This window comes from Antechinus flavipes, chromosome 5, assembly GCF_016432865.1.
Source record: "Antechinus flavipes isolate AdamAnt ecotype Samford, QLD, Australia chromosome 5, AdamAnt_v2, whole genome shotgun sequence".
Classification (NCBI taxonomy): domain Eukaryota; kingdom Metazoa; phylum Chordata; class Mammalia; order Dasyuromorphia; family Dasyuridae; genus Antechinus; species Antechinus flavipes.
This window is the reverse complement of record NC_067402.1, coordinates 236,741,377-236,763,925: the sequence shown is the minus strand read 5'-3', so window position 1 is coordinate 236,763,925 and position 22,549 is coordinate 236,741,377. Positions and strand designations below refer to the sequence as shown.

General features: G+C 38.2%; 1 protein-coding gene across 1 annotated transcript in view; it reads right to left on the bottom strand.

Annotated features, from left to right (window-relative positions):
- The window catches only part of CNTN1 (contactin 1), a 250,874-nt gene that overhangs the window by 113,697 nt on the left and 114,628 nt on the right, over nt 1–22,549 (bottom strand). The window contains exon 6 of the mRNA XM_052000864.1: nt 2,272–2,478. Coding sequence (XP_051856824.1) covers nt 2,272–2,478 — 207 coding nt within the window. The remainder of the gene's footprint in view (nt 1–2,271; nt 2,479–22,549) is intronic.

Below are 22,549 nucleotides of genomic sequence, written 5' to 3'. Positions count from 1 at the left end.
TTGAAGGTAATAGAAAAGACCCAAGTTTTGCAGAGGAAGGCCCTACTCACTAAAAGCTAGTACAAATCCTAAAAGGCCCTGGGGCTGTGCTGAACTTGTAAGAATAGGTAAAAGATTGGACTCAGTACAGAGGAAAAACAAGAGTGTTCATTCTGGAGCCTAAGAGGAAAAAAAAATATTCAGAGAATGAAGCTCCTCAGAAACCAATCACACCATGAACCTTTTTAGAACTTTGTCAGATAAGATATTGATAGCGAGTTTCATTGCAATCCCTTTAATGATCTAATAGTGAGAGAAAAAAAAAAAAAACCACTACCATTTGGCTGGTACTTTCCCCCAAATTGGGGCCTTCACTCTAATAACAAGAGCAGTCACTACACCCATCTGGCCAGCCTTTTTCCACATAAGCATAGTCAAACACAGGTTTCCCTAGCTTTGTGTTAAGTGGTTCACCTCTGGGTGAACCTTAGCCCAGTTGTCGGTGTCTCTCTGGTTTCTAATCAACCTTCTTGAGCACACTCATCACATGGGAAAAATCTGAAAATAGATATATAAATTGGGCCATTTTTTTCCCCTGCTTTATGCTAGAGTATGGCAATCAAAATAATATGTATCCACTTTATAGAAGAAGAAAGCCTTACTGTTTTGCTTCAGGTTCTCCCAATTCAGGGGGCAATAAGGCAATAGCCTGGGGGCATCATGTTCCCTTCAAAGTTGCTCCACCTATATCTACATTTTGAAGTCTATGGAAGTCCCTCGGGGTCAATTGAGGTGGTACAATCCACCAAGAGACGCCCTTTGTCTACTAGCTGGTTGAAAGAAGAGAAAGATCAGCAATCAATATATTGACAATGCTCCACTCTCATTTCAGAGATGAAGAATTGAGATGGAGTGAGGTTGAGTGAATTTTCTGAGATCATATAAGTCATAAATGCAAGAGCTGATAGTCTCTTAACTGCAAAAAGATCTATTTGATGGTGAAACAGAGATAGCACTGAATCTAACTACAGAATTGTCAACTTTCAAGACATAAATGTATTCACATATATTAATGAATTCTTTATAACCTCCTGTGGTACTGCTTGTTAGCTGAACTTTCCCAGTATAGTCAGATCTGGTATTATAATGTTGAGAAAGTATTTAATTTGGGAGCACTTCTGCACCATTTCTATCACAATCATCCTGAAGTATAAACTGGTGAACTCATTTCCATGACAAACTTTAAAATTTAAAAAAATGTATAGCACTGGTGTTTTAGATTGTGCAAAATTTTTCCACTTAGCACAAATAACAAATACTTAAATAGGACTGATTGACAGAAATAATAAAGCTGAAGTTCAATAAATGTACAAGCATATTATTTCACAGCATGGAATGTTACATCTGGAAGATAGAATTAATCATTCCCAAAAATTAGAGCTTTCCAAAAGTAAAATAGACTTAATGAATCCCCACTTAATAAAATTTTTTGAACAGAGGTCACATGACTACGTGCCAGCTATCTTGTTAAAAACAGATCTTTGTTCAGGTATGTCTTAGACTAAATGGCTTCTGTGTTTTTTTCTGAATCTAAGAATCTGCTAGTAGGTGAACATGTGAGGTACAAACCCACTTAAAATAGCAAAATTTCTTTTAAAAAATACCAAAAGTGTGAGATGGTTCTCATCTGGTTAAAAAATTCAAGGACATTTAAAAATAAAAACTGTGATTTAAGTGTTCTGATAGAAATACACTTTATATTAATGCATCATTAATAAACTGATATTTGCATAAATTAATTAATTATTTAGTTTTCAAATGTCCTTCAGTTTCACTATGCAAGTTTACTATTACTGTCAAGTTCCTCCACCCTAAAGAGCAACCATTTGTAATTTTGCTCTCTATAGAATAATTTAAAAGAAAACATTTTGGGGCAGCTAGGTAGTACAATGGATAGAGCACCAACCCTGAAGTCAGGAGGACATGAGTTCAAATTTGGTCTCAGAGACTTAACACTTCCTAACTGTGTGACTCTGGGTGCATCACTTAACCCCAGTTGCCTCAGCCAAAAAAAAAAAAAAAAAGAAAAAGAAAACATTTTAATCATATTTCTGTCAGATTCAAAAAATTTAGAATAAATTACATACAATCATTTATATTACTGTTTAAAGGCAAAAAATAAATCAAAAAAATTTTAATGAATATACCCCTCAAAGAATTACAAATGGTTAGGACACTTGTTCCATATTTGCATGTGCATATATTTTTTTAATTAATTAGATGAATACTTACGGTCAGAAAGAGGGATGAGTGGGATAAATTTGCTAAATACACTTTTTGTGATTGAAGGACTTGATACGAAGCATGAATAATTGCCTCTATCAGATTCTTCTACATTTGCTATATAGAGATTTCCATTGGTCTGAGACACATATCGTCGTTTGTCCATTGTGATGAATACAGGAAACTCATTTAGAAGCCAACGATAGCTAAGATCATCTGAAATATAGATTTTATTATTTAACATTAAGAAAACAATAGTAACATTTGCATTCACACAATAAGTTTCTAGTATACAAGCTTGAAATCCTGTGTGAGTGTCTAAGTGTGTGTGTATATATAAACATAGTACAGTTGGACTAATTTCAAAATGATGCATTATCATATAAGTGTACCTCTTTTAAAAAATATACTTGTTATAAAGAATGGAAATAAACTTGCCAAAATTGTTGTTATAATATATTCATAAACATGAGCAAAAGCAATTAACATTACTGGGGCTTCTGAATATTGTACTCATACTTCAGTAACTTGTTTTATTAAAATATTTACTGCCTCCACTAATGCAAATCAAAACTTCTTTAATGTCACTTCATTTTCTTTAATTCTTGCCCATCTTTCCATAAATCCTTCACAGAACATCTGCTCATCTAGTGTACAAGGATATCTCATGTTTTGTTTTAATATCTCAGGGATACGAATGCATTGCACCAGCTATTAACTTCTCTGTAATTGTTGATACATAATGGTAATATTAATAATAAATTCACATGTATCTAGCACTTTGAAGTTTAATATTTTCCTCATAACAAGCCTATTAGGCAGCTAGCAAAAGTGTTCTTTATTATTGCTTATTTTAGACATAGGGGTTGTTTTGGAATTATGATTTCATTGATGTAGGGTATCTCATTTATAACTTAAGAGTTTTATAAAGTCATCTGAAGCACTGCAGTCTGGATCCTAATGCATGCTTCAGGTCCTTGAACAAAAGATCTTAAATCCATGGCCAGCACTCTAGTCTACAATAACTCTGCTGGTGCTGGTGGAATGACTTTAATTCCACATATTTAGAAACTGAGACAAAAAGAGATTAAGAAATATGTCTAGGGAAGTAATAATGTAATACCTCAGTTCCCCTGCATTAGTTTCCCTGAATTATAATATCTGTTTTCCTGAGTTAGAATGCTATCTCCTCCCTCCCTTCCTGGCCATTAGGACTGAGATAATTAGGGCTGCAGAGCTCTGGTCACTCTGGCATTCCAAAGAGTCATAAAACTCCAGATGGTTTATCTCAACCTAGATGGCACCCTCTATCTTTCCTGGCCCAGACTTCCTGTCTCCTACTTGACCTTCTTCTTCACTCCCAACTTATCAGATCTTATGGTACTTCCTGAAATTATGAATCAATGTTTCTCCCCTCTTGCTTTTGTTTCCCTTATAGTTGGAGTGCTATAAAAGTCTCTGGAATTTATTGCTAGATGTGGGATGCTTTGAAACAAGAGTTCAATCTAGCTGGCTGGCTATGGCTTGTATGGCTACACTAGACCAAATTCTCCACTATTAAAATATTAAAAACTCTAATCTGTCTTGCCTCAGGTTATCTGGCATTACAATAAGTATCCTTATACCCAAACTTCCTGACTCCAAATTTAGTGCCTTTCCCCCTATATCTTGATGCCCCTCCTCTACTTGATAGATGTATGTGGTCTTATATCACAAGTCATGATTATTGGTATGCTGTAGTCTACTTTTATCCATCATGCATCTTTTGAGTTATTTTTCTGGAGATTATAGCTTCATGTGCCAACAACTTCAGTGGAACAGTAGAAATGAGGTTTTACAAGAATAAAAAATTCGGGATTATTCAAAATATGGAGTAGTTTTTCATATGACTTAGTCCAATGTCCTCCTAATAATGCATTCTGGGCCAAGTTCATTGTCCATCTAAATTGTCTGTCCAGTTTAAAGCTACTGATGAACTAACTTGATTGCCTATCCAAGTGTATGTAATAAGGCAATAAACAATTTTATTCGTTCTACTGTGGATAATAATTTCATAGTCTTTCCCATTACTATACATTTTACTGAAGAGACTTTGTAATATATGAATGTTTGATTCATTTAATACAATGTAATCTGTGAATCTATTTTCTTTTGAACTTTTTCAAGGACTCTTTTAATTGGATACTGGTCAACATTATACATGAATCTACGACTCCCTTTTTTACTTCATGCTTGTTGATGATATTCAGGGGATTATTAAAGTTATTTCTTCAATTGATTCTACTTAATTTTTATAACTATAATGTACATAGAGCAGATATTTTAACTGAATAAACCCTATAAATTTGTATTCTATTCTACTGAGTCACATTCTTTTTTTTAAATCAACTTGTAAATAATGAAACATGGTTGACTTTCACATAGAACATTTTTGGCATATCATCTTGTTTATAGTGCAAGATCATGTTTTTATATCTCTGAGTCAATTATATGACTTATAAAGATATAGACTGAAGAAGGACTGCATAGTTTTGGGTTTTTTCATATTTGCACCAAAGATAGCCTTGAAGAACATAAAGATAATTTTCACAAAGATTTCATAGAAATGAATGAAAGCAAGTTTATGGGTATCCTCCTACTTTCCTTTTCTGATAAATACATACATTCTTTTGGAATTTACCTCTATTTGAGATATCTTGAAAATTGATCCCCAAGGAGATCTTAAATAACTAACTAAGACAACTGATTGTATGAATAAGTGACACCCTCCAGGATCCCATATCTTTATTCCAATTAGACACTGAAATTCACCCCAAACTAAATAATGTTCAAGAACTTCTGAATCCCAAATATCTGAGGATGTCTACTATGGGAAGTGGAAGTTAGAGCAAGAATCGAGGCTCTAGGACAAAAAATAAAAACAGGGCAAGCTCTTAAAAAGCCCCAGTTCATGAATTAAAGTTGAAAGAATGATTACATCAAAGAAAATACCACAAAATATAAAAATTTTATTGCAAATCTAAATTCCATAATGGCTACAAGCAAGCTTTCTTGAAAGCAGAATAAAGATGGCAGATTATAGGCAGCAACCCAGCCACATTTTCCCAACATTCCCCTCCAAATAACATGAAAAAAAAAAAGAAAAGAAAAAGCCTCAAGTCTTATTTTGGAGTAGCAAACTCAACAGAAGTTTGTAGTGACATTTTATCCAGTCTAAGACAACTTAGGAAGTCAGCAGAAGAGGTCTGTGACATGAGAATTGGGACTAACCCAGAGGACACACAACAGGACCAGTGACAGATCTTGGGAGTAACTGTGATAGTTTCAAGAACTCTCAGTTCAAAAATACTAAGAAGGTTGGACAATTGATCATAAAGGGATGAAAGAAGACACTAGATGTGTTGAGGTGTGAGAAATGAGGGTTGAGAGATCCCCTCACAGCAATGGAGTCCCCTTTGGCAATCACAGGCTTTGCAAAATGTGGTGATTTTCTTCTTTTAAAATAATATAATAATGGTTCTCTCTGGGGGAAAGCAGGTTTCTCCGGGAGGTTTTCTGGATGCAGCCTTAGTTTCAGTTGAAAGTAATAATCACCCAAAACGCAGCCAAGTGTTAAAAGTTCAGATCTTTTATTGCCTCCAATATAGCCCAGTTAGCTTTGAGGCCTATCTCTCTGCTTGGTTCCAAGAACTCCCTCCGAATGTCTCCAAATCCAAAGGTTTGTCCTTCAGCCCAGCCAGCACAAAGGTGACTCTGTTTTGCCTCTGAGAGAGGGCTTGGGGGCTTCCTCCCAGAGTGCTCCTCTCTGACCCCAGTCAATGTTCTGAAGTAATTCTCTCTAACCCGAAGTAACTCTCTTCTGAAAGAGGGCTTCTGGCTGAACTCACTTGATGCTCCCCTCTCAATCTAATTCAGCTGAACTCTCTTAACTGAGCCTCTGCTTTCTTCTTATACATCAGAGAATGGGATTATGGGTTTTCTCCCATAGTGCTCTCCCTAAGAGCTTCAAGGGAGGTGTGAATTCGGATATCTCATACTAAACCCTGAAAATCTCCCAAATGTGTGAACTCCAATGAGTAAAGATGTGAACACAAGCATTGTATCAATTAGTTTTACTTAGTATCTTGTTTCAGATTCTGGCCTAAAACATCTCCTTGTAAGATTAGATCAAGGATATTGAACCATGCTAAATTAGATAATTATTGTCTCTATCAACTCTAATGACTTAACAATTTGTAAAGATTCCAACAGCAAAAGAATTCACAAACCCCAATGAATACAGGCAACAAGTTTATGAAAAGAATGGATTTATTATACAGAGAAATATCTTTCTCAGCAGGCAAAATCTTGTTAGGACTTTTGCAAAGTTCTGGGTATACAACATTCAATTTTATTGGGTCTTCTTGACCTAGAGCTAGGGACCTTCCAATAGAGAGTGGTGACCATGCCCCAGGCCAAGATCTCCAATTGAATTGTAGAAGGAGATTACTTCTCTGGGAGTTTCTCCTATAAACAGGAGGATGGGGCCCCTCCAGAAGAGTTTGAGATTTTTAATCCCCCCAAGATCTGAGTTTATATCATTCTCCCCTCAAGCAGTCATCCCAAATTCATTTGGGGCAAAGGGATGAAGGTCTGATCATCTGATCTTCAAGCTGACAAGGGTCATAGAGTTGTCCCTACGTTTAATGGAGGTTCAGGCCAGGAGAGGAAGTGCGATCTCAAGGTGGCAGCTAGGGGATGTTGAGTGTCCAAGTCAGTTGTCCCATGATCTTAGACTGAACTAGTAGTTGAAAGTTTGCAGCTTAGAGCCTGAAGTAAACAAATCTCACAAGCAGGTTAAAAGTGGGGTAGCATCCAGGGTGGAGATGATGACATTTGGGAATAGGGCCTTTGCAAAGAAAGCATAAGGCCCCATCAGTGGGCTGCCTTGAGGATGCTGATGGCCCACCCAACAATCCTGAATGCCCCCACGACCCAAGGAGCTCCCTAGCTGAAAATCTAAGGAGGAGTTAACTACTGGCAGGGGGCCACAGAATGAAAGCAAGAAAAACCAGAGAGAAAATGTTAGGAACATCCAAAGATGAGTCCTTGGAGTAAGAAAGAGTTAGGAAGAAGAGTGAGAGTGTAAGAAAGGACACGGGCAATTTCACCCTTCTTTCTCCAGAGTGTTCACAGGAGTACTCTGAAATATCTGAGAAGTAAAAGCTGAACTATTTGTCACTCTGCAAGGAGCTAGGCAGGCTTAGGTAAGATATGATCTCTTTTAGTAAGTACCTTGATACCTCCTGAGTCTTCTCAGTCCTGCAGGGAAAAGCTTCTACCCAATTAATAAAGATGTCAACGAAGACCAAAAGCAACTTGAAACCAATCTCTCGTGCATACGTGCCCCTTCTCTGAACAGGCTTCAATAGAGGGGGAGATTTAACAGCTCCTTCAGGATTTACTTGGGTACAAACTGGGCAGGCCTGGCAGACATGTCTGATTATTTCTCTCAGCTTGTGACCAGTAAAAATGCATTTCACAAGAGATTGAAAAGCATTTCTTTTCAAGTGTGTAGCCTGATGAAGACCAAAAATAAATTTCCACTGACTTGCCTCTGGGATTAAAAGTTGGCTTGAGGGTGTTGAAACCAGCCAGGAGGAGAAAGGGTTTGTTCCTGTGAGCTATAAGAAGGGCTATAAGAGGAATCAGGGAACTGGGAGAATAAAGGTGCCATAGTCAGGGATGTATGGGCAGCACCTTTAGCAGCTAAATCTGCAAGCCTATTCCCCTTGGTTTGAAGTAAATATCCCTTCTGGTGTCCTTTACAAAATATGTTAAACTTCTCTGGGTCTAAGGACAGCCTGTTGTAGCTATAGAATTTCTCCTGCATATTTAATAGGAAAGTTTTTTGCTATCAAAAGTACACTTTCTATAGCCCCAAGAGCATGCAAAATATGAAAAGCATATATGGAATCAGTATAGATGTTCACTCTCATTCCCTTCCCCAGTTCCAAAGCTCTAGTTAGAGCAATGAGTTCAGCATTCTAGGCAGAAATCCCAGGGGGCAATGACTTAGCTTCCAGGGTGCTAATGAGAGTCACCACAGAATAATCTACCTTTCTTTCCCCATTTTCAAGAAAGCTCAGCTCATCGGTAAATCATTCATCATATGGGTTGTCAAGGGGAATGTCCTTTAAGTCAGGTCGGCTGGAATACACAGAATCTAAAGCCTCCTCAAAATTATGAATAATGTCTCCTGACTGAGTGTTGTCAAGGAGCAGGGTAGCAGGATTGAGAATATGGCACACCCAGAGAGTCAGGCTGGGAGTATTTAGCAGGAGAGCCTGATATCTAGTAAGTCTCCCACCAGCAAGCCACTAATACCCTTTGGCGTCTAAAATGCTCTGAACCAGGTGGGATGAAAAACATCTAATGGCTGCCCCAAAGTAAGTTTTGAGGCTTCTTCAATTAGAAGGGTTGAAGCAGTCACTGCTCTAAAGCAGTAAAGCTATTCTAGGGAAACAGAGTTCAGTTCCTTAGAGACCTTTTTGGGTCTAGGATCAAGTCCCAGAGTTAAGATGCTTAGGACCTGGCCCTGCCTTTCATCTACAGCTGCATCTAGGAAACCCTCTAGAACAGTGTTTCCCAAACTTTTGACATGTGTACCCCTTCTATAATTTTCATAACGCTGAGTATCCCTTGTCAAAAAAAAGGATGTATTTTAATAACAATCAAAATATATTTATTTTTTCTTTTTTTGGTACATACACAAAATAATAATAAACAAAAAAAATTATTCATAATAAAATATAAATCCATGCCAGAAGGTTTGTCGCATGTGGAAGAAGAACAATTGTTGGAATTGGCTTTAGATGGATTCTTGAACAATAAACATAAAGAGTGTACTTTAACATCATTCTGGTTACAAATGAAACATGTATATCCTGTTTTAACAGAAAAAGTTCTGAAATACATCTTGCCTTTTCCAACTTCATATTTATGTGAAGTTGCTTTTTCAGCATTTGTAGATATGAAGTCGAAAAAAAGGAACAGACTATTGGACGTGGAGCCAGGGAACCAAATTATGAAGATCTATCATCTCAGCACAAACAATTTCATCCTTCTATATAAAAATAATCAAAATCAGTGAGACTTACTAAAGCACATAACAAACCTTTCCTATAAGAAAAATTGCACAAAAGCTAAAAATACACAGGCGCCTGGAGAAGCCACTATTTTTTTTAAATTTAATTTAATTTTATTTATTTATTTTTTTAATTTTATAATAACTTTTTAATTGACAGAACCCATGCCAAGGTAATTTTTTTTACAACATTATCCTTGCACTCATTTCTGTTCGGATTTTTCCCCTTCCTCCTTCCACCCCCTCCCTAGATGGCAAGCAGTCCTATATATGTTAGATATGTTGCAGTATATACTAGATACAATATATGTTTGCAGAACCAAACAGTTCTCTTGTTGCACAGGGAGAATTGAATTCAGAAGGTAAAAATAACCCGGGAAGAAAAACAAAACTGCAAATAGTCTACATTCATTTCCCAGTGTTCTTTCTTTGGGTGTAGCTGAGAAGCCACTAACTATTAATGAAGTAAGCTGTCTCTGTAACAATATTCACACCATGTCACACACTCCTCACAAGATTGTCTTGACTTGATTCATGAGAATGTAGAATTAGGTGCAGAAGCCAATGCAGTACATATCCCCACCAAACTTTGGTGCAACGCATACCCCCACCAAACTCTTCCCATATCCCTGGGGGTATGCATACCACACTTTGGGAAACACTGCCCTAAAGTAACACTGCAAATCAAGATAAGACTGCAATCAAGCAGCTCCAAATTCTTAACTCTTTAGCTAAGAGTTTGTGCACCTTGCAATTTCAGAAGAAACTATTTTCTCCCAGATTTCAGAGAGAATATGGAAAGGCTTTGAGAGCAACACAAAAAGGACCATCTGGAGGTCTGAGAAGAGAAAATGGGTTCCCCAATTTTACCATTACATCACACCTCAAAAAGGGAGCAAGATAGGAGAGAATAATAAGAAATGAGTATTTTTTAAAACAGGTCACCAAACTGACAAGGCAGAGGGAAAGTCTCCAAACAATTCTTAAGTTTCCCTTCAAGCCCCATTCTATGCGGGGAGGGGCAAGTGAGATCAGAGTGCAAGAGCAAAACAGAAAGAAGCCCCCTTATCAAAAAGAAATTCGGTGGTCTTACCAGCCATATCCGGATGTTGGGCTGTTGTGGTAGATCAAGGGGAAACTTGACCAAGCTCCAAACTCCTGGGGAAGGGCAGGGCACTGGGAGAGCAGTTTGTCTCCTGTAGACAGTCTCTCCTCCAGTGCCCCTCCTGGTTGCACTCAGGGCAAGAACTGGAGTTTCTTTGGTGGATCGTTTTGGGCCCAATGGCCCTGTCCATGTCACCTGAAGCATGAAGCCCTATGTTTCCCAGAAATGGCAGCCAAAATATGGGACTGTTCTCCATTTCTCGCTTTAACTGTGAGGTCTTTTTCCTCTGCTGCAGTTTGCTCCCTATTATTAAAGATTCCAACACCTGTTTCTAACAGCTGAATGGGAGATGTTTGAGGGCCCAAAACTGGCTTCTGCAGCTTCTTCTGTATATCTGGGGCAGATTGTTTAATATTAACATCTCCCCAGGAAAGATCAAATTGGCTTTTGGCATTGGCATTGGCCTTAGAGTAATGGCCAGGTTTTTCCTTACTCTGGGAGAGATCTGACATTGAAAGAAGCATCTCTGCTTTGAGTGTCTCTCCTCGAAAGTCTGCTGCTTCTCTCAGGGAGCAGAGATTACAAGAGGTGGCTAAATCAGTATCCTGACGAGGAGAAAAAGGAGTCCCACTCCTTGTATTAGAGGGATAGAGGAATGGGGGCTGGAAAGTCTCAGGTTCTGGTTCAGGAGGTGAGAGGGATAAAGTTAAAGAAATATTGTTGAACATAAGATCCTGGCTTTGGTAAGGTAGTCTGGAAGGAATTCAGAGGGATCCTCTGTTTCTAGAGAGCAGGAAGGAAGGGGTTATTTAAAAGGTTAGTATCTAATTTTGATTTCCCTCCAGCAAACTTAAGCAGCATCCTGCTTTAATTTAATTTAAAGCTTTTTAGTTTTGAGATCTTTTAAGCTGAATTTATTTGTTTAGGAAACAGCCTAAGGGAGAATCCTTAGGAATAGAGACAGAGGTAGATTGTCCCATTTTGCCACAAGTCCCAGATTTTCCAGACTCTATAGCACCCCATCCTCCTAAACATCCCTAGAGAGGGAGAGGTGAAAGAAGTTTCCTGATTAAAGGTACTTTTGTCAGAAAGGCAGGAATTCCCAGTCCAGGGTGTCCCCAGTCCAGGGAATTCTGTTGAGTGTGAAGCTCCGACAGCCCAAATCTTCCCAGGTATTTGGGTATCCCAGACAACAGAAAAGAGAAAAGACAACAGAAAGAGAAAGCTTACCTTGGCCAAAATTTTGGGGATCCCTTTATGAGCCACCATATGTTGAGGAGTGAGAAATGAGGGTTGAGAGATCCCTTAATAGCAATGGGATCCCCCTGGCTGGTCACAGGCTTTGCGAAAGAATTCGCAAACCCTAGTGAATACAGGCAACAGATTTGTGACAAAAATGAGTTTATTACACTGAAAAATATCTTTCTCAGTGGGCAAAATCCTGTTGGAACTTTTTTCAAAGGTCTGAGCACTCAATGTTCTATTTTATTGGGTCTTCTTGGCCCAAAGCTGGGGACCTTCCAATAGAAGGTGGTGACCTTGCCCAGGCCAAGATCTCCAATTGAATCATAGGAGGAGATTATTTATCTAGAAATTTCTCCTATAAACAGGAGTTTGAGATTTTTAACCCAGAACCACCCTCTCTCCCCTTTCCCCCCCAAGATCTCAATTTATATCAGATGCAACTGATATTGATTGTGATGGGGATGAACCCTGAAACTGTCCTGCTTGACTTTTGGGGTGAGCTCTGAAACTCTCCTCTAACAGAGACCCACCCTTTGGGGCAGTTAAGTAGATTCATTAAGATTAGCCCAAGAGTAGTCCCTACTTAGCTCCAATGTAAGTGGTCTCATTCAGCTGGAAATCTAGGCCTGGGGGCAGTGACAACATTAAAGGCATCTCATCACAAATAAAATTAGACTTAAATAACTGGAAAAATATTAAGTGCTCTTGGATAGGCCGAGCGAATATAATAAAGATGACAATACTCCCTAAACTAATCTATTTATTTAGTGCTATACCAATCAGACTTCCAAGAAAATATTTTAATGATCTAGAAAAAATAACAACAAAATTCATATGGAACAATAAAAAGTCGAGAATCTCAAGGGAATTAATGAAAAAAAAAATCAAATGAAGGTGGCCTAGCTGTACCTGATCTAAAATTATATTATAAAGCAGCAGTCACCAAAACCATTTGGTATTGGCTAAGAAACAGATTAGTTGATCAGTGGAAAAGGATAGGTTCACAAGACAGAATAGTCAACTATAGCAATCTAGGGTTTGCCAAACCCAAAGATTTTAACTTTTGGGATAAGAATTCATTATTTGATAAAAAAAACTGCTGGGATAACTGGAAATTAGTATGGCAGAAATTAGGCAAGGACCCACACTTAACACCATATACCAAGATAAGATCAAAATGGGTCCATGACCTAGGCATAAAGAACGAGATTATAAATAAATTAGAGGAACATAGAATAGTTTATCTCTCAGACTTGTGGAGGAGAAAGAAATTTGTGACCAAAGATGAACTAGAGACCATTACTGACCACAAAATAGAAAATTTTGATTATATCAAATTAAAAAGCCTTTGTACAAACAAAACTAATGCAAACAAGATTAGAAGGGAAGCAACAAACTGGGAAACATCTTTACAGTTAAAGGTTCTGATAAAGGCCTCATTTCCAAAATATATAGAGAACTGACTCTAATTTATAAGAAATCAAGCCATTCTCCAATTGATAAATGGTCAAAGGATATGAACAGACAATTTTCAGAGGATGAAATTGAAACTATTACCACTCATATGAAAGAGTGTTCCAAATCATTATTGATCAGAGAAATGCAAATTAAGACAACTCTGAGATATCATTACATACCTGTCAGATTGGCTAAGATGACAGGAAAAAATAATGATGAATGTTGAAGGGGATGCAGGAAAACTGGGACACTGATGCATTGTTGGTGGAGTTGTGAACGAATCCAACCATTCTGGAGAGCAATTTGGAATTATGCCCAAAAAGTTATCAAACTGTGCATACCCTTTGATCCAGCAGTGCTACTACTGGGCTTATACCCCAAAGAGATACTAAAGAAGGGAAAGGGACCTGTATGTGCCAAAATGTTTGTGACAGCCCTGTTTGTAGTGGCTAGACACTGGAAATTGAATGGATGCCCATCAATTGGAGAATGGCTGGGTAAATTGTGGTACATGAATGCTATGGAATATTATTGTTCTGTAAGAATGACCAGAGGATGAATACAGAGAGGCTTGGAGAGACTTACATGAACTGATGCTAAGTGAAATGAGCAGAACCAGGAGATCATTATACACTTCAACAACGATATTGTATGAGGATGTATTCTGATAGAAGTGGATTTCTTTGACAAAGAGACCTGAGTTTCAATTGATAAATGATGGACAAAAGCAGCTACACCCAAAGAAAGTACACTGGGAAACGAATGTGAACTTTTTGCATTTTTGTTTTTCTTCCCGGGTTATTTTTACCTTCTGAATCCAATTTTCCCTGTGCAACAAGAGAACTGCTCGGTTCTGCAAACATATACTGTATCTAGGATATACTGCAACATATCTAACATATATAGGACTGCTTGCCATCTAGGGGAGGGGGTGGAGGGAGGGAGAGGATAAATCAGAACAGAAACGAGTGCAAGGGATAATGTTGTAAAAAAAAAAATTACCCTGGCATGGATTCTGTCAATATAAAGTTATTATTAAATAAAATAAAATAAAATATTGAAAAAAAAAAAAAAAAGGAATCTCATTCAGTGGAAGTCCTACCCCCAGACTTCTTATAAAGTGATCATTTAGAACTCCAAATCTTTGCAATAGGGTTAAGCTTTGCCAAAGGAACTTTCCTCTTGGCATAGCTGCCTACGAGTACTCCTGCCCACTGTGGAGATCTTCTTCTCAGTATAGTCTCGTTATTTCTCTGCCAGGACCTCTTGCAATTGAGAAGGCTGTCTTCTTAGCAAAGCTGTCTTCTCAGTGCCAATAAACTTCCCTTTTGCCACTCAGACTTTTCAGGTTCATGAATTCATTCACATTGGACCTGCATTGATCAGAGGGGATTCTTACAACTCTCTGTACTGCCACTAACCGCATCATTTTGGTTCCCTGACCAGGAATCTCCAAAAATCTAGATGAGGTAAAGCCTTTTTTTGTTGTTTTACTCTATAGCTGGACACTCAAATACCCAGGAAGATCTGAGTCGTCGGAGCCCCAGACTTGAGCAGATTTCTCTCAGGGACGTCTGTATGGAAATTCCTCCATTCTCTGACAAAAAGACCCCCTTACTCAGGCAGCATTTTGCCATCTCTGTCTCTAGAGATGTCTAGAGACAGACAAGGAGCTATAGAATTGGGGAAACTAAAGTTTTTGGAAAAATGAGACAAAACACCTCTGTTTTTAAGGATCCTTCCTTAGGCAGAAACAAATTCGGCTTGAAAGATCTCAAACCTAAAAAGCTTAAATTAAAACAGAATTGTAGTATGCTTATTAAATTTATTGGAAATCAAACTCCCTCCTTCCAGACCCCCTAGAGACAGGGGAGCTCTCCTTTGCATTTCTATGCAGTCCCTATCAGGAGGCTTCTGAATCCCCGAATCCCTTCCAGAACAGGACCTTTTCTCTTTGACTCTATCTCTCTCACCTGTGAACCAATCCTGGGACTCCCAGACTTTTTTCATCTCCTCAAGATACTGATTTTAACCTCAGCACCCTGGTAAAAACAGCAGATTCTCAGGGAACCAAAATGATGCGGTTAGTGGCAGTGCAGACAGTTGTGGGAATCCCCTCTGATCAATGCAGGTCCAATGTGAAAGAATTCATGAACCTGAAAAGTCTGAGTGGCAAAAGGGAAGTTTATTGGCACTGTGAAGCCAGCTTTGCTAAGAAGACAGACTCCTCAGTTGCTAAGAGGTCCTGGCAGAGAAATACAAGAGATTATCACTGAGAAAAGGTCTCTTCACAGTGGGCAGGAGTACCAATAGGCAGCTGTGCCAAGAGGAGAGGTCCCTTGGCAAAGCATAACCCTTCTTCGGACTTCTGCAAAGATTTGGAGTTCAAAAAGGTCACTGTATAAGAAGTCTAAGGCTACGTAGGGGTTCCACTGAATGAGTTTCCTTCAATGTTATCACTGCCCCCAGGCCCAAGTTTCCAGTTGAATGAGACCACTTAAATTATATCAGGTCCAGATCTCCAGCTGAATGAGACTGAGCTAAGAAAGGAGTAGGCCTGGGCTAATCTTAATGAAACCATTTAACTGCCTTGAAGGGTGAGTCTCTGTCAGAGGAGAGTTTCAGAGTTCACACCAAAAGTCAAGGACAGCTTCAGGGTTCACCCCCATCAACTGGAAACTCTATTGACCACATGGGGATCTAGGTCATAGTTCCAGGGCAAAGAGGAGTGCTGATGGAATATAGCTTCTAGGGGAGACAGCAATAATTTTAAGATCCTCTAACTTTAGGGTTCTTCTGTTCAAACAATCTGCCCGTGATTCTAAAGTCTTCTGGTTTTGGAATCTGTAATCCCAAGGTCCTACTCCCCCACCCCATCCCAGCAACCTTGGAGTACTATTGTTCAACCTGTCAATGATTGTAAAAGTCTTCTGGCCTAGGAAAATAATAATATTTCTTCCCTTAGACTTTAGGAAGATATAGTAGACATTAAGAAAGCGTCTCAGGACTCTCTAACCTTAAAATACTACTGTTCTGACAATCTTGTCTGTCAATGATTCTAAAGTCTTCTGGCTTTAGGATAGTCCTAGGTCTGCTGATCAGTGATAAGCAAATTCCTGTATGGAATGGAGAGATGAAGAATTTACAGTAATGTGTGAATTCTTTTTCTTTATTTTCATTATTTCTGTGTTTCCCTATGACCTGCACAAGTCCAATATGTGCAGGTCTCTATTTACTTAAACCTTAGTTACAGGCATATTTACTTAACCAAAATTAAACAAACATTTATTAGTGTTTGACATTTATCGATATTTAGTCTATTAGCTTGACCACTGTCTGCTCAATTATCTAAAGCCTGAAGGAAGGCCTAAGCCAGAAACCTTCCATTCCAATCTCTCCAGATAGCAACAACCAATTAAATGCCCCACCCCGCTCTCAATGCTCTCTATCTTGTGATATAATCTCTTGTAACAAAATCTATAAAAGCTGTGTATATGCACTGATTCTTCGGCCCTCCTGCTGTGAGTACTTTCATTTTCCTTATCTCACAGCTGGACTGCCCACCTCTCATGAGTTGCTATAATAAACAATCTTTCTGCTTTCTACTTTGAATGATCTCTGAGTAGTCATTTTGGATAGGGGTGTTCCCCATCCCACACATTCCTGAAATCACCCCTCAGTTCTCCCTCTAGGCCATAAAATTAGCATATCTATGACATGAACTGGATAAAATAATCCTATGCATGGAACCCCCAAGCCCCATGCATAGCAGAGATCTACTACAGTCATCCTGTGCAAAGGACAGTGTGGGAGATCCACATGAAGCTTGCTGCAGAAACAAGAGATGTACCCACATTCCCCAGAGAATGCCTCACAGAGTGGGTGAAAAGATGTACATTTCAATCCTTGGGAGACGGGAGAAGATTACCAAACTGAGAATAACCCTGCAAAATCCAAAATAGCAGAAGAATAGAAAAATTTCTATCTTTTGATTTTGTCAGAAGAGTTAGAACAGAAAGATTACACCAGAATAATCTATAAGAAGGCAGAGGATTTAGGAGTAATTATGCATGTTAAAAATATTAAGGAGTGTATTGAAAAAATACAGAAGGTGTGCCCATGGACCATAGAAAGACCCCCAGTCTTGCTACATTCCTGGATTCTAATAGGGGAACAATTAACTGAATATGAATTAACTAAATCGGGAGAACTGGGAGACAACACTTTCTTTTTATATAACATTATTAAGAGTGCATTCCAGGCAGAAGAAGGAAAGGCAGAGAAACAGCCTAAATAGTAGACAGAAAATATACAAACTACAGAGGACTTTGAGGAAAATATAGATGAATTAGAAACAGATATAATTTATCCTAATTAAGAAAAGGAATTAGAAACATGGAAAGCAAGGAAAAAACTAATGGAGCTAGAATCAGAAATAGCTGGGCTTAAAAGAAAATTATAAAAATTGACTGGAGAAACTGCAGAAAAGAACTAGGGGAGCATAAAGAAAGAGAAAAAGTGAGGAAACAACAGGAAGATGCTAATATAAGAAAAGGGGAAGAAAAAAAATTCAGCCATTAGATAGGGGAAATAAACAATATGAGAAAGGAAATAGATCAAGACTCAAAAAGCCCAGGAAATGAGGAACAAAGGATGGTGAAGATAGTGAAGGAAATAGATCAGACTCAAAAAAACAGGAAGAGAGCGACACCTAGCAATGAAATGAAAAGCTTGGGAAATGAGGAATAAAGGATGATAAAAGGGAGGGGGAGAAGGGAGAGAATAGATTGGGGCTCAAAAAAACAGGAAGAGAGCGACACCTAGTGATGAAATGTTGTCCCCTTTACAAAGAATGATAAAAGACTTAGAAAGTCTAGGACAACACAACACATTGGCATGGGATTAAATTGTTTCCCAGTATTAGAAGTCCCTGTAAACAGAGGACCCCCTCAATGTAATCACACTTCAGTACCATCTAATGCTATAAAAGAAATAAAAAAGGCAATTATAAAATACAGCCTTAACTCACCTTATGTCAAAATACGCCTAAAAGACCTGGAGACTTTTGTACTCACTGCAAATGACTCAAAGTTAGTTTTTCAAGCTATCCTGAAACCTGGAGGATACATTACATTTCTAAGCCTATTATCTGAGGAATGTAGGAGAATGGCAATTAAGCACAACCCTAGTAATGGCCAAAATGTGACCCGACATTATGAACAATTATTTGAATTAGAAGATTATACCACAGATGGATAGCAAATACAGTTTCCAATAGAAACTTATGAAAGGTTAGCCATCTGCATAGAAGCAGCTTATGGAAAGATCCCAATAAAGGGAACCAGGAAGGTTTCATTGACTACATTAAAACAGAGAAATGATGAACCATTCGTGGACTTCTATGCTAGAGTACCAGGAAACTATAACCCATATTATGGGAGATGTGGAAAGAATACATATAGTCATGAAAGACATACTCAGAAATAGTTGTAATGCTGATTGTAAGAGAGCCAGGATAAGGCTTAGAAAAGACGCAGGCTTAGAAGAGATAATGCAAAGATGTGAGGACGTAGAAAATGCAGTATTCGAGGCCAATGTGAAGGCAGAAGCTTATGTTCAGGTTAAAAACCAAGATCAGAGAATAAAGCAACAGGGAAGTTCTTATAATTGCGGAAAACCAGGGCATTTCAAAAGGAAGTGCAGGGTCAGAAAGAGTAAGGAAGACAGAAACAGGAAAGGGGGATCAAGACCACATACCCCCTGCCCAAAGTGTAAAAGAGTGGGACACTGGGCTTCTAAATGCAGAACTCAGAAGAAAGAAATTTATTTAAACATGATGGCGGGTGACACTCTAGCCCCAGTCAAAAGGAGTAGGGGATTCAAACTAACAGAGAGAGTGAGAGGACAATCTCAATGCAGAGACCCGAAAAATGAGAGAGCATTACCAGAGGCTAGTGGATCAGAGAGACTACAAACACAATTATTGAAATGTGGAGGATATATTATACTGATCCAATAGCCACAGTCATGGTACCAATACTGGAACCTATCACAGTGCCAGCGGAAAGAATAGGGATACTTTTGTCTGCCCCACATAATCAATATACAGGAGTGAACCTGATTACACATCTTTATTACCCTCATCAACTCATTACTCATATCCCAATGAGCAATACCACTAATGAGGAGAGTAATGTAGGACAGGGACAATCAGTACAATCAATAGCTAAGTTATTTTATATATGTAAATCAGGAAAATCCCAGAGAAATGATATATTGGACTCGGCCAGTAAAAAAGAAAAACCAATAATACAAATACAGATAGAAAACAGTTGGTTAGAGGGACTAGTTGATTCATATGCAGATACAATAGCTATTACTGAAAAGAACTGGGATCCTCAATGGCCAGTACGGGGATCTAAAGACATATTTGGATTTGGAGGAGTTCAGCAAGCGCTTGAATCAGTGCCCCCTAAAATGGGAACTCAAAGGAAAAGGAGGAACAATTTGGCCTCATTTAGTGCCTGGACTTCCTATAAATTTATGGGGAAGAGATATATTGCAACAAATAGGGCTTATGCTTACCACAGATTTTACATGGGGCTCTCTAGACTGGCTAACACTTCACCACTGAAAATAACATGGATATGAACCCATTTGGGTGGACCAGTGGGCCCTAAACACTGAAAAATTGTTGGCTTTAAAAACTTTAGTGCAAGAACAATTTGCTCAGGGACACCCAAAAGAATTATTCAGTGCTTGGAACTCTACAATTTTTGTAATAAGAAAGAAATCAGGAAAATGGAGAATGCTGATGGATCTTAGAAAGATTAATGCAAGTCTGGTTACTCTGTAAACATTACAACCAGGCTTACCTTCTTCAAACATAATACCTCAAAATCGCCATTTGGGTAGATGGGTAGACATCAAATATTTTTTTTTTCAGCATCCTTCTTCATAAAAAGATAGGCATAGATTTGCATTCTCAGTTCCCAGCATCAATCTGCAGGAACCCACCAAGAGATACCAATGGAAAGTGTTGCCACAAGGTATGAAAAACAATCCAACCATTTGTCAGTATGTAGACAAAATATTGAAACCCATTAGGAAAAGATACCCCGAGGTACAAATCATCCACTATATGGATGATATCCTTGCTGCATACGATCACAGATACCTTAGAACAAGTATTAAGTGAGGTACAGAAAGAACTTGAATACCATGGTTTAAAAATAGCTCCAGAAAAAATACAAAGACAATTACCTATACAGTATTTAGGCCACATTATATTATATAAAATCATATAATTGAAATCTCCTAAAATAGACATCAGCAAAATCAATACATTAAATGAATTCCAAAACTGCATAGGTGAGATATATCCATGAGATACAATGGGTAAGGAATAAAATAGGGATCCCTACTGATAAATTACAACTTTTATATGACTTATTGAGAGGGCCCAGTGAGTTGAATTCAAGGAGTATGTGAACCCCTGAAGCAGTAGAATATATCACTACTATAGAAAAGGAGCTAGCAGAACTACTAGCACTGCTAGGATAATGAAAGAAAAAACAGTCCTACACCGATTGACACAAGGAATTTACCCACCAAGATTTTAGAATGGGTCCATTTGTCTAAAATTAAAAATAGGTCATGTACTAGTTACTACACCCTAATAGCCATAACCATAAGAAAATTATGGAAAAGGACAGTTCAATTAACAGGACAGGATCCTGAGATCATATACCTTCCATATAGTAATAATCAAATTCAGGAATGCATACAAACATCAACTGAATGGCAAATTATTGCAAATTTGAATTTACAACCAGGAAACATCTTAAGGTTTGAGCAACAATGGAATGAATGGTCCTGCATTTGGACTACTAAATATATGGAGGTGCCAGTCACAGGGATAAACATCTTCACTGATGCCACTAAAGATAAAAGGCCACATTGTATATTCCCAGCAGATCATAATTATACAAATTTCAAACCTGTTTCACCTCAACCCAGCAGAATGAATTGTGGGCAGTTATCAAGGCCTTAGAAATTGACAAACCTTCTAACATTATTACAGACAGCTCTTATGTGGCAGGTCTCATCCCTCAGCTCGAGACAGCATATATTGCAGATAAGCAAGACAATATAACACAATTATTACAACAGGCACAAAGTGCTATCAGGAAAAGATGGTCTTGTTTTTATATTTGTCATGTCAGGTCTCACAGTCACCTTCCTGGTCCAATAGTGGAATGAAACAATATCACAGACCAGGAATTACAAACATATCAACTAGACACACCAACCGTAAGTATTGAAAATACACTGTCTGCACAAGCCCACAACAGATACCATCTGTCTGCAAAATCATTAAGATGGTTATACGGAATCTCCAAAGAACAGACCAGACAAGATAGTAAAACAATGCACAAATTTTCTCCTACCACCAAAAGTTACAGTCAGAAACCCAAAAGGAAACGCTCCCAATTACATTTAGCAGATGGATGTTACTTATTACAATTCCTTTGGAAAGAACAAATACAGTCACTAATGTGTAGACAATTTCTCTGGTTTCTTGATGGCTTCTGCACAAATCAGAGAATCATTTAAACACATCACTAGGCACTTAATGTGTTGTTTTGCTAATCATGTCATTCCCCAAATATTAAACACAAATAACAGTCCCGTCTATATTTCAAAACCTCTCCAACAATTCTGTATCGAATACCAAATTGAACATATAACAGGGATCCCCCATAATCTGACAGGGTAGACTATCCATTCATAATAAATTGCAAACAGCAGTTTATATGATAAACTATTTCAAATTTGATGACAAAGTCTATCTCCAGTCATGAAATGTCAATTACAAAATTTGAAAGTAAAAAATAAGGAAAAGAGAACTCCACAACAGGAGCAAGGGTCATGTGGAGAGATCATGAAAAATAATGGCATGGGCCACATACAGTACTTACCTGGGGGAAAGGGTATGTTTGTATTTCCATAGGAGAAGGAGAAAAGTGGGTTCCAGTGAGAAGAATCCTGCATACTGCAGGAAGGGGAAGAAATCACAGGGGAAGAGGCAGCACGCAAAAAAGAGAAAAAAACACCTAATGGAACTGATCAACTGATCAATGTATCAACATACAAAATGAAGATTGTCTTCAGAATACTCAGCAGTATCCTGGTAATGATAAGAACAGCTCCCATCTCAACATCCAGAAATGTCAAGCAGGCACACAGATGGGCTTTCATCCCATCTCCCCCTTGGCTAAAAGTGCTCACATGGACAAAGACTATGCCAGAGTTTATTCTGCACAGCAACCTGTCCCATATGTATAAAAAGG